The sequence below is a fragment of the Microcaecilia unicolor genome, chromosome 6 (genome assembly GCF_901765095.1).
Source record: "Microcaecilia unicolor chromosome 6, aMicUni1.1, whole genome shotgun sequence".
Taxonomy (NCBI): Eukaryota; Metazoa; Chordata; class Amphibia; order Gymnophiona; family Siphonopidae; genus Microcaecilia; species Microcaecilia unicolor.
The window spans coordinates 11,890,491-11,903,670 of record NC_044036.1 but is presented as its reverse complement, the minus strand read 5'-3'; the positions used below and the strand labels follow the sequence as shown (position 1 = coordinate 11,903,670).

The following is a 13,180-nucleotide window of genomic DNA, read 5'->3' as shown; positions in this document are numbered from 1 at the left end:
TTCTTTTACTACATAAATAAATACATATTAAAATGCAGAATATAATATTTAACATACATGGTATGGTTTTACCATTTCAATCAATTATTAATATGCCACTCTACATATAAATCTGAACAGTAAGACAGAGCAAACAGAGATGGGAATAAGGGGCTATTGATTAATATTTAGCAAGATTATTTCACCTAGCAACATGGCTCAAAATGTTTTTCACAAACCACTTTCTGAATATTTCCACTTCTATGCCTAGAGAGGTGTGGTAGCCGTGTTAGTCCACTCTTAAAGTTATCAATAGAAATCAAACAAAATAAAACATGAAAAAGAAAATAAGATGATACCTTTTTTATTGGACATAACTTAATACATTTCTTGATTAGCTTTCGAAGGTTTCCGATCTGAGGAAGAAGGGCAACCTTCAAAAGCTAATCAAGAAATGTATTAAGTTATGTCCAATAAAAAAGGTATCAACTTATTTTCTTTTCCATGTTTTATTTTGTTTGATTTCTATTGATAACACTTCTATGCCTCAAATAAAGACAAATTAATATACATTAACCAAAATGTTTTCAAGACAACAGAAGGGTTCAAGAGTGATTATGTGATGTGACAGATTTGCATCAATGACTTGAACCACAGTCCAACATAAGACCATCAACCTGAAGTTTACCTTAGCTGAGTTCTGACAGTTTACCAAGATGTTAGTAACTTCTAACTGAGCAATAAAAACAAGACAAAATGTATTGTTAAATGAATGAAAACAAAAGCATGACTATTGGTAATGCTAAAGTTTCATATCAGTCATAATGTAGGGAAGCAAATATACTTACAAACTTCCTCTTCTAGGGAGACTCAGTTCCTTCTGAAAAACATTAAAAAAATGTAGCAAAATTATTGACTTTTCTTTTTTTTTTTTAATCTCCACTACTGAATATTTCACATAGCAGCACTGGGATCTGTAGCTCTCCCTCTCATTCTCTCCTCTCTGTCCTATTGACTATTGTAGTTCTCTCCCTACCCTAATAGTCATGTATGAAATTATTTTTGTTTCTTTTACCTTGGTCGTTTTCAATGATATTTTAGATTGTAAGCTGCCCTAAGGGCACCCCAAAGGGTGGAGTAGTAACCCTGTAATAAACTTAAAACTTGAATGAACATAAGCTAGAAATAACTAAAATGTTACAGTATGAGGCACCAGCCACATATCACATCAGCAGAACTATAACATCAATATGATTATCACATCTATACTATTGTTACTGTACAAAAACAAGCACAATAATCAAAAAAGTCATAGCATCACCATGAAAGCATCCCACTAGCCAAGAAAGAAATCTTAGCAGTTTGAAAAGTTTGAATCCTTCAACAAATTGGGCTACCCCACTGCAACACTGAAAGGTATGGGAGGAAGGTTTTGAAAACCAAATTTAAAGGGTCTTTTACTAAGGTGTGCTACTGTTTTTAGCTCACACTACAAATCAGCTGGCACTAAACGCCATTATATTCCTATAGGCATCTCGGTATTTAGCACCAGCTGATTTGTAGTGAGCTAAAAATGGTAGTGCATCTTAGTAAAAGACCCCCTTAGACTTTTTCGCAGAAAGTCAAATTCCAGAAATTTCAAGGTAGCAGCCTTAAAAATTTCCATATTGTATATACAAGACCTCAAAGACAGGCAGAGTTCTGGAGCCTTAACACATGGATAAGACAATGATACAGAGAAACCGAGTTAGATCTGTTAGGAACTCAGTAGTATTCTAGGAAAGGTAGAGCCTATTCTGAAAATATGGATATCCACCTTAAATAGGTTGGAAGCACGCGGCTGGTGCTAACATTTAAAAAAAAAAACACTACTGTATCCAACACACAGAGGAAAGGCAGCTTTTAAACTAGATCTTGAAAGAAAGCCGACAGTAAGAGTTAAGTTTCTTCAAAAAAAAAAAAGGAAACTAACCTTTGAGCAACCAAAACAAAAACACAAACAGCAAAGGAGACAAAAAGTCGCAAAGCAAATGGTGTGCTTCAATGATTTATTTAAGTATCAATAATTCAAGTATCAATAATTCATTTAAGTATCAATAATTCAAGTATCAATAATTCATTATAGGTATCAATGACTCAACACGAGCCATGTTTCAGCCACAAGGACCGACTCAGAAGTCAATACCAACTGTTTCACTTGATTAAAATATTCTTCCAAAATACAAAAAATGAATGCACCAATGGAACACACTGTATGAAAACTACCTTGCCATAGCCCTAGATATCAGAGTTGTATCAAAGTGATAACTACTGCAGTAGCCTGACTGAGATAAATTATTCCAAAATGCCAGCATCGAATGCTACATAGATACCGAATGTAAATGAAGGCATACTTTAACTTTTCTGTATGAAAATGTAAAAAGTCTAAAAAATATGAGTGATGTTAGAATGTATAATATACTACATGAAAATGTAGTCATAATTAGCCTCTGAGAGACTGGTGGAAGGAGAACAACGACGAATTGGCACTGTGATTCCAGGGTATAAACTATGTCAAAATGATAAAGAGGATCAAATTGGAGAAGGAGTGGCACTACATGGAATCATCTCTGGGAGAAGATGACGTACAAGGGCATAATCGAACGGGGCGCTCAAGTTTTCCTGAGGGCATCCTCGCAGGTCATCCCCACGAAGGGGTGGGGAAATCCATATTTTTGAAACAAGATGGGCATCCATCTTTTGTTTCGATAATACGGTCGGGGACGCCCAAATCTAAATCTCAACATTTAGGTCGACCTTAGAGATGGTCATCCTAAATGTTGAGATGGTCGTCCCCGGTTTTCGGCCACAATGGAAACAGAGGACGCCCATCTCAAAAACGACCAAATCCAACTGATTTGGTCGTGGGAGAAGCCAGCATTCGTAGTGCACTGGTCCCCCTCACTTGCCAGGACACCAACCGGGCACCCTAGGGGGCACTGTAGTGGACTAACTGATGCACTAACTGAATGGAAAAAGCCCTTCCCTTACCGATCCCTTAGTGATTCGGAAAGCAACAGGCATGCATGAAGGAAATCGCATGCAAATGAGCTGCTCACTGTTAGCTCATTTGCACACAATTTCCTTCCTAAGGAGGGGAAGCCAGTGCAGAGCAGCCAAGCATTATGCATGGCTGCTCTGTGCATGCCAAAGACGGCTTCATACATGCAGACAAGCTGCGTGTATAATAGCCGTCTACAACCTTAAAAAAATTGCCATCTACAACCTTAGAAAAATACAAGTCCCGGTGAAAACGTCCAAGTGCTCACCAGGGACTTTTTTTTTTTTTTTTTTTTTTTTTTAGAGTATGGGTGAAGGGCGTCCTTCGCTATGCCTCTGCCCCTGTGATGGCAGTTGAGGACATCCAAAATGTGGATGTTTCTGTGAGAAGGGACGTCCATGCCTTTGCTATGCCTCTGACACCCCCTTTATTTATTTGGATTTTGAATCACAAATAGCAGCAGTGGGATTTGAAACGACCACCTATGGATTGCAAGACCAGTGCTCTAACCACTAGGCCACTCCTCTCCCTTAAAATTTGGCCATCCCTGTGGGGGGGGGGGGGGGCAGTTCAGGACGTCCAAAATGTTTGAAAGAAGGACGTCCACGCCGTCGCTATGCCTCCGCTGACACATACATACCTTCCCCTCCAGGGACCTGCATACTGCTGCAATGGACCCGAGTATGACATTTCAGGCTGGCAAAAAAAGTTTTTAAAGTTGTTTTTTTCAGGGTGGGAGGTGGTTAGTGACCACTGGGGGAGAAAGGGGAGGTCATCCCCCGATTCCCTCCGGTGGTCATCTGGTCAGTTCCGGCACCTTTTTGAGGCTTGGTTGTAAAAAAAAATGGACCAAGTAAAGTCGCCCAAGTGCTCGTCAGGGACGCCCTTCTTTTCTCCATTATCGCTTGAGGACACCCAACTGTTAGGCACACCCAAGTCCCGCCTTCGCTACGCCTCCGACACGCCCCGGGAACTTTGGTCGTCCCCGCGATGGAAAGCAGTTGGGGACACCCAAAATCGGCTTTCGATTATGCCAATTTGGGCGACCCTGAGAGGACACCCATCTCCCGATTTGGGTCGAAAGATGGGCACCCTTCTCTTTCGAATATAAGCCTGCTAGTCACCAGAAACAAAAATTGAGGGAGCATAGGATGAAGGTGAAAGGGGATAGACTCTGGGGTAATCTGAAAAAATACTTCTTCACAGAAAGGGGATGAGTTGGGGTGAATTGGGGTAACACAGAAAGGGTGGTAAATTTGTGGAACGGCCTCCCAGTGGAGGAGGTGGAGATGAAGACTGATTCTGAATTCAGGAAAGCATTGGACAAACACATAGGATCTCTCAAAGAGAGAGGCCGTCCATGAATTCACCACTTTTCTGTGAAGAAGTATTTCCTCAGATTACTTCTGAGTCTATCCCCTTTCTCCTTTCAATTGACAGAAACTTGCCTCCTGTGCATTTATGCCACGTAAGTATTTAAATGTCTCTATCATATCTCCTCTCTCCTGCCTTTCTTCCACAGTATACATATTGAAATCTTTAAATCTCTTGCCCCTTCCCCAAACTGTTTCTCCACAAAAAAGGTGTTCCATATTTTATAACATTCAGAACTGACCACAATTTTTGAACGGGTAAAGCAGCAGTTTCACAAGGGCAATTTTTTATGGTTTTCATGAGATATCAGTAAATTAAGAAGGCAATTTCACCTGAAAAACTACTACTACTACTATTTAACATTTCTAAAGCGCTACTAGGGTTACGCAGCACTGTACAGTTAACAAAGAAGGACAGCCCTGTTCAAAGGAGCTTACAATGTAATGGACAACATGTGAAGTCAGCTTACAATCTAATGGACAGTATGTGCGGACCGACAAATTGGGGCAGTCTGGATTCCTGGGTAGAGTTGAAATGGTTAGGTGCCGAAGGTGACATTGAAGAGATAGGCTTTGAGTAAGGGAGGGAGCTTGGCATATGGGCTGAGGAAGTTTATTCCAAGCATAGGGAGAGGCAAGGCAGAAAGGGCGGAGCCTGCAGTTGGCGGTGGTGGAGAATGGGACAGAGAGGAGGGATTTGTCCTGTGAGCGTAGGTTTCGGGTAGGAGCGTACGGGGAGATAAGGGTAGAGAGGTAGTGGGGGGGCAGCAGATTGAGTGCATTTGTAGGTTAGTAGGAGAAGCTTGAACTGTATGCGGTACCTGATCAGAAGCCAGTGAAGTGGCTTGAGGAGAGGGGTGATATGAGTATATCGGTCTAAGCGGAAGATAAGACGTGCAGCAGAGTTCTGAACGGATTGAAGGGGGGATAGATGGCTAAGTGGGAGGCCAGTGAGGAGTAGGCTGCAGTAGTCAAGGCGAGAAGTAACGAGAGTGTGGACGAGAGTTCGGGTGGTGTGCTCAGAAAGGAAAGGGCGAATTTTGCTGATGCTATAAAGAAAGAAGCGACAGGTCTTGGCTATCTGCTGGATATGTGCGGAGAAGGAGAGGTAGGAGTCGAAGATGACTAAGAGGTTGCGGGCAGATGAGACTGGGAGGATGAGGGTGTCATTTACTGAGATACAGAGCGGAGGGAGGGGAGAGGAGGGTTTGGGTGGAAAGACAATAAGCTCTGTCTTGGACATGTTCAGTTTCAGGTGGCTGTTGGACATCCAGGCAGCAATGTTGGATAAGCAGGCCGATACTTTGGCTTGGGTTTCCGAAGTAGAGGTATAGATCAAAAAGAGAAGGGGTCCAAGGACAGATCCCTGAGGAACTCCAACAGAGAGCGGGATGGTGGTGGAGGAAGAACCATGAGAGTGTACTCTGAAGGTATGTTGGGAGAGATAAGAGGAGAACCAGGAGAGGACAGAGCCCTGGAACCCAAATGGCAAGAAGTAAGTTATGATTCAATTAGAGCACCTCCTGCTTCGTGTCGCTGGCTGGATCAGCTGGACGAAATCGGCGTGGTGATGCGAGTGAGTAGTCGAGAGCGGCGGTAGTGGGGTGATCAACGGGAGGCTGTGCGGCCCGGGACCGCGCATTCACGTGGCAGCCGTCTCCCTCGTTCCGCTCCCTGGTAACCGGCGCAGCGTGGGAGTTTGAGGTAGAGTGGCGAGGCGGGGGGGGGGGGTGGCCGGGACCACGCCTCCAAGTGGCAGCCGTTCTCCCTAGCCCATCTGGGAGCCAGGAGACCTGGGGCAGCTGACCCCTTGGCCCTGGTTTTGATCCTTCTGGTGTGGGAGCTTGGGGAGCCAGGAGACCTGGGGCAGCTGACCCCTTGGCTCTCTCTAAAATTATACTTCTGCTCTCTAAAATTATACTTCTCCATCTTAGTACATTAGACTTCCAGTGAATCATTAAAAAGTACATTCAATTAAGTCAGGCTTTCAAATCATAATATCATATTGTTGTTATTGATTGTTCTCATTGAAATGCTCCTTAAGGACTATACTCAAACTCAATATGAGCAAAGAATGAAATTGTGATGTCTGATTATAAAACCAAGAGTTTTAAGAAATCTAGAAAACATTTCAGTTAACAACATTATGAAATGTTCTCTTTTGGAAAATCAATAATAAAACCTCACTCAAGGCTCCTGTCCCTTCAAATGCAAGAGTATTTACTGTAACAACTCAGTTGTGGTTTTATCACTCTGTATCACCCCAGTGAATTTAAAAAAAATGATTCACTGTAAATGAATTTACCAGAAGAAAATGAAATCAACCAGAAAACCATGTGAACACAGGCCTGGGGATATGCACTATATAACCAAATCATTCTTTGATTCTTAAGTGACAGCAAGTCTGAAGGCAAGTCAAGTCAGCTGCTGAGCTTTACTAATTATGGCGACATTCATTTATTTAATCAGAGCATCCATTCCATAAACCTTGTATGTATGCACGTATCACTATCAACCAATATTCTTTTACTCAAACACAACCCACACCACATTATTTTACTATGGGATTCTTAGGTAATCAATTTTTAGAACGTTTAAGACAAAAAAATCTACAAGGCCATCTCTGCTTGCCCGGTTTCCCTTTCTGTTGTAGCTTACGTTCAAATTTATTTGAAATTTGCTGTATCACCTCTTGTTTTTCCCATCAGAACAGTTTACAATCAAGTTTCCAAAAGCACAAAGGAAAGACGAAGGATGAAGACAACAAGAACAATCTGCAATCTAAATCAGTTTCTTTTTTTTTTTATTTTGCAAAAAACTTTTATTAGCAACTCAAGATAACAAATTCAGAGTGTCTTAGCCTCTTGTAATATACAAAAGATGTAACATCAACATATAAACTCCCCCTTGATCTGATTTTTCCTTTTATTTCCCCCCTTCCCCCTCCCCTCACTTTATCCCCCCCCCCCCCCCCCCCGTCATTCCCAACCTCCCCCTCCTCCCTCCCACAGTGTTCCTCATGTAGCTGCATCCTTAGTCCCTTGTCCATCCCCTCCCAAAACCCTTTCTAGGTGTAGCCATTCTTCTGCCTTTGGATTATATTGTCCCCGGCGTCTATCAGTTAGTTTTTCTAAACCCATCAACATATGCAGTTTTGATTTCCAGTCGTGTCCTGTGGGCCCCTGCTTCTGCTTCCATTTCATTGCTATGGTTGATTTTGCTGCTGCTAGGCATAATCGTTTGAGTCTACATTGCCATTTCTTCCCTTTCCTATTCTCGTAACCCAGTAAACAACACTTGGGATCATGTAAAAACTGAACCCCTGTTGCTAAGGTTATATGTTCTGAGACCAATTTCCAAAACTCCTGTATTTTCGGGCACTCCCACCATATGTGATAGTATGTCCCCCTCCCTCCCTCACAGCGCCAACAGGTATCTAGCGTTCCTGGGTACATAGCTCTTATTCTGTCTGGGGTATAGTACCATCTGCTCATGACCTTATAAGCATTTTCTTTGACTAGTACACATAGGGGCTCATTTTCAAAGCACTTAGCCTCCCAAAGTTCCATAGAAACCTATGGAACTTAGCCTCCCAAAGTGCTTTGAAAATATGCCTCATACTGATACTTTTTTAACCTCCAGGCACATTTTCTTCCACTCCCCCTCACTGAACTCTGTGTTAAGATCTTGCTCCCAGGCTTTCATATAAGACACCTTTACAAATTCAGTTCCTCTGATGTGCTCATACAGTTTGGAGATTCCTTTACTTCCCCAGATTATGCTCTCCCATAAATTCTCAAATTTTTCATTCTCTAGCCAATTACCTTTATGCCAACTGGCCTTCACCATATAGCTTTTGACTTGGAGGTAAGCATACTGGTCAGTTTCAGGTAAATTGAATTCCTGCCTAAGTACTTCAAATGTTTTAAGTTGTCCCTCTGTTGTTAGTTCCCAAAATCTGATCAGACCCTTATCGAACCATGATTTAAATATCTTATTCTCTCGCCCCCCTGAGAACCCGGGCTCTTGTGTTAACCATGCGTAGGTAGATTTATGTTGTGACCCCCTTAATTTCTGCTTGAGTCTCCCCCATAGTAAGAGCAAGTGAGAGAGGAATGGGTTTAGTGTCAAGTTCTTATAATCGTTTTCTAGGTAGGCGCCCCATAGTAATGCATCTAATCTCCCTTTTTGAACAAAAATCTGCTCAAGTCTGGTCGCGGGAGAGAGGTCAACCTTACTCCAGACTCCAATTTGCCTAAGTTGAGCCGCCCAGTAATAACATAAAATGTTAGGCATTCCTCTCCCTCCCTCCTTTCCCCCACATTATTTTCCGGGACAATCGGGCCTGCTTTCCTCCCCAAATAAATTCCCCCAATTCTGTCTGTATTTTCTGCAGCTCCCCCTTAGGGACATTAATTGGCAATGTCTGAAAGAGAAACAACAATCGAGGTAGTATGTTCATTTTGACTGCCGCTATGCGGCCCCACCACGATAGCCACCCTGTTTTCCACTTGCTAAGATCCTTCCGGATTGCTGCTATAAGTGGGACATAATTTAGCTGATATAATGTGTCAAGGTCTCTCGGGATCTGTATGCCCAGATAGCGAAAACTGGAGTCTGTCCATCTGAAAACAGTTCTCCCCCTCAAGTGTTCTGCCTCCTGATCCGTTACTGTCATGCCCATGAGCTCAGATTTATCAAAATTCACTCTAAATCCAGACATTTTCCCAAAGAAATTTAGTTCCTGAATAAGCACCGGTAAGGTTGTCAGGGGTGATCCTATATAAAACAATAAGTCATCGGCAAACAAGGCAATTTTATGCTCTCTCCCTCCCATTTTGACTCCTTTCACCTCTCCTAAGTCTCTAATTCGCTGTGCTAGGGGTTCGATGGATATGGCAAACAGTAACGGAGATAGGGGACACCCCTGTCTCGTTCCCCGCTGAATATTAAGTGTATTAGACCATCCCCCATTAACCTTTATCCTTGCCACTGGCTTTTCATATAACCCTTTCACCCAAGTTATAAAAGGCCGCCCCAATCCCATTTCCATCATGACTTCCCATAAATACTCCCATTCTACTCTATCGAACGCCTTTTCAGCGTCTATCGTCAAGAGCGTCATAGAGTCCCCTCGTCTCTGGGCCCCCCACATCAGGTTTAAAGTCCGCCTAATATTATCTGCCACTTGCCTATTTTGGATAAAGCCCGATTGGTCTTCATGTATGAGTGATGGCAAAATCCCACTTAACCTATCCGCCATAACTTTGGCTAATATTTTCACATCTACATTCAGCAAGGATATCGGGCGATAAGAGCCACATAAGGTAGGATCTCTCCCCGGTTTTAATAGTACTGTAATCCCTGCTTCTTGCATACTAGATGGGAGTCCCCTATCAGCAAAACAAGCATTGCCCAACCTGACTAATAGCGGGCCCAATTCTTGTTGGAAGATTTTATAATATTTGGCTGTATAACCATCTACTCCTGGTGATTTCCCCCCTTTCAAGCCTTTGATAACTGCTATTACTTCCTTCAGCGTTATAGGGGCTTCCAACGTCTCTCTCTGTGAAACAGAGACACGTTTCAGGCCTAGGTTCTGTAGATGTGCTCTAATCTCCTCTACAGGAGCTGTTGATTCCTTTGTGTACAGGGTCCTGTAGAAACTCATAAATTGTTCCCTAATTTCCCCGTCTTGATGGAATAACAAATCTTTTGGTCCTTTTATTTTGGTAATAGTGCTTGCTATCCTTCTTTCTCGGAGCCCCCTAGCTAATAGGTTACCTGCCTTATTGCTGAACTCAAAAAATTTCTGTTGCATTAATTGTCTATGATACTCCATTGTTTTCATTTGGATCTCTTGTAATTTTGCTCTCCACTGTTTGAGCTCTATTAGATGTTGCGACTTCCCTTCCCTTTGATGTAATGCTTCTAATCTAGCCAACTGTCTCCGCACTTCGAGTTCATGGGTTGCTCTTTTCTTTTTCTTATAGGCTCCTTTCCTAATAAGCACCCCCCTCACTACCGCCTTCAAAGCATCCCACAATATCCCCTCGGTTACATCACCTGTGTCATTCAATAGAAGATATTCTTTGATAGTGTCCCGTACCTCCTCACAATCTGCCTTCACATCTAAAAGTGATTCGTTAAGTCTCCATAGGTGTCCCCTCCTTTGTTTACCTAGTCCATCTAATTGGACCCATACAGCTGCGTGATCGGAGGCATGTATATTTTCAATCTCTGCCTCCCTTATTTCCTCCCACATCCCCCGACTGCACCAGATTGAATCTATTCTTGCATATGTTCCCTGTACGTGTGCATAGTGTGTGTATTGCCTCTGGCCCGGATGCTTCATTCTCCATATGTCTATCAGGTCAAGCTCTCGCATCATTCTGAGATATTGTCGCCCACCGTATCTATCCCCTCTCCCCTGACTTGCTGAATAATCGAGTGATCCCATCGGTTGGTTGAAGTCACCCCCCATTATCACCACTCCCTCTACAAAAGATATTAATCTCTTTCGGATCGTGTCAAAATATTTTTCCTGACCAGTGTTTGGGGCATACACATTTATAAGAGTAATGTTGCGATTATTCATTTGTCCCTTAATTGCAAGACATCTCCCCTCCTTATTCTGGTATACAGCCATTTTTTGAAACTGCAAGTGTTCTTTCACATATATCACCAACCCTCCAGTTTTATTCCCCCTGGAGTCGGCCAATGCGGTCCCTTCGCCCAATCCTTTATTCAGGATTAGAGACTCATCCTGTTTTCTAATATGGGTCTCTTGCAGCATAACAATATCACATTTCATTTTACGAATCTCCCGAAAAATTATACTTCTTTTACCCGGGTTGTTTAATCCATTGACATTCCATGACCCAATTCTTAAACCTCCTGTCCCCCCCTTCCCTGAATCCCTCCTCCCCCCCATTCTACTCCCCCCCCCTCTACTCCCCCCACCAACTGGCTGACTAATGTGCTTGCCAGTTTAATCTAGAAGGAAGCTTGTCACCCCCAGAAGCAATGACATCCCATCTCACAACTATAAGACCAAAACTCTCCCCCAGTATCAACTTTAACAACAACATGTACTCCCTTAGGTTTGATTTTCCTTTGAACCCAACTCTTTTTGCACTTCAACAATCTACTCGCTTAGTGCAAAGAATACTCAATTTAAGTTCTTCGCTGCTTCAAGTACCATCGTCCTCTCCCATTTCATCTCTCTCTGCACAGGGTGATGGGCGACTTTTCCTCCCTTCTACCGTCTGCCAGCCGCTCGTCTCCTTCCTCCGTGGACTGCGCTGGGATTGATGTTTTGCCTCTTCAGTTCTTGGGATGTCTGCGCAGCCCATCTCTCTTAATATTTTCCACGCACCCTGGTGTGTTTGAAGGCGACGAGTATTGTTTCCCACTGTAATTTGTAATCCAAACGGGTAAAGCCATCGATATCTCAGTCCGGCTTTCTGAAGATATGCAGTGACTTCCTTGAAGTCTCTCCGTCTTTGCAGCGTTTTCCGTGCTAAATCCTGGAAAATCTTAATTTTCATCGTTTTCCAATTGATCTCTCCCATCTCTCGCGCTCTCTTCCAGACTTTCTCTTTGGTGGTAAATTTGTGAAAGCAGGCCACTATGTCCCGTGGAAGCCCTCCTTTTGGCGATCCTAAGCTTCTATGTGCCCGCTCCAGTTCAACCGGGGCCTGTACCTGGCCCCCTGTTATATTGGGATCTTGCTGTAGTAAAAAGGCACAAATCTCTTTTACTACTTGCCCAGAGTTCTGATATTGCTCTTCTTCTGGAATGCCTCGGAAGCGCAGATTACACCTTCTTGTGCGGTTCTCCAAGTCTTCCAGCATTAATTCTAAATTTGCCTTGGATTGCTGCTCTGCTTTAAAGGAGCCTTGGAGTTCCCGCACTTCTGACGAGAGCATCTCAGTCCTCTCTTCGTTCTCCGCCAGTCGGGTGCCTATTTCTTTAATTTCATCATGTAGTTCTGCTACAGCAGATTGAATGCTCCGGCGAGTGGACACCATTTCCGCCTTCAGATCCTTAAACCATCTTGTAAAGTCCCTTTTGCTGAGCTCATTTTCATTTTCCAGCTGCTCCTCAGGGTCTATGTCCGACTCGCTCTCTTCGGCCGCCATCTTTGCTCCGCGTGTCCTTAGACCCGCTCCGGCGTTAGCGGTCGTCTTTTCAGCTGCAAATTTAAATTTTGCCAGTTTTTTCTTCGCTGCCATTGTAAGCGCTAGCGTTATGTTGCGTTAGAGAGTAATTTACGCTCAGTTAGATGAGGGAAAGCTCGTTTTTGCTCTCGAGATAGCGGAGCTCACCGATTAGGCTGCCATCTCCACGGCTGACGTCACTTCCTCTCTAAATCACTTTCTTGCCATGTCCAGTAGTTAGAAAAGTCCAAAAGCCCAGGTAAAGATAATGTGACTTCAACACAGCCTTAAATCCTAGTTTAGCTCCACTGATACTATTGCTTCCCTGCACTAAGGATCCTCTCTACTTAATTACATAGGGCCAAATACTATATACAACGCTAAAAGTTTGGCATGTTAAATTGGGTGCACGCCCAATTTAATGCAAGTAACTTAACTGAGCAACAAGCCAATCAGCACTAATTGGTAATAATTAGGATTTATGTCCATATCATATTTGGAAGCGTGGATAGGGGCGTTTCTGGGGGCATTCCCAAACGTTATGCACATTGATATAGAATATGGCCAAACTGCACCTAACTATAGGCACAGGCATTAAGCCTGCTTGTAGCAGGCCTAACTGCAGG

At 43.2% G+C, this 13,180-nt stretch overlaps 1 protein-coding gene across 1 annotated transcript in view; it reads right to left on the bottom strand.

The window, feature by feature from the left end:
- Window positions 1–13,180, bottom strand: part of MAST2 (microtubule associated serine/threonine kinase 2) — a 624,140-nt gene that overhangs the window by 443,158 nt on the left and 167,802 nt on the right. The window contains exon 4 of the mRNA XM_030208366.1: window positions 828–859. Coding sequence (XP_030064226.1) covers window positions 828–859 — 32 coding nt within the window. The remainder of the gene's footprint in view (window positions 1–827; window positions 860–13,180) is intronic.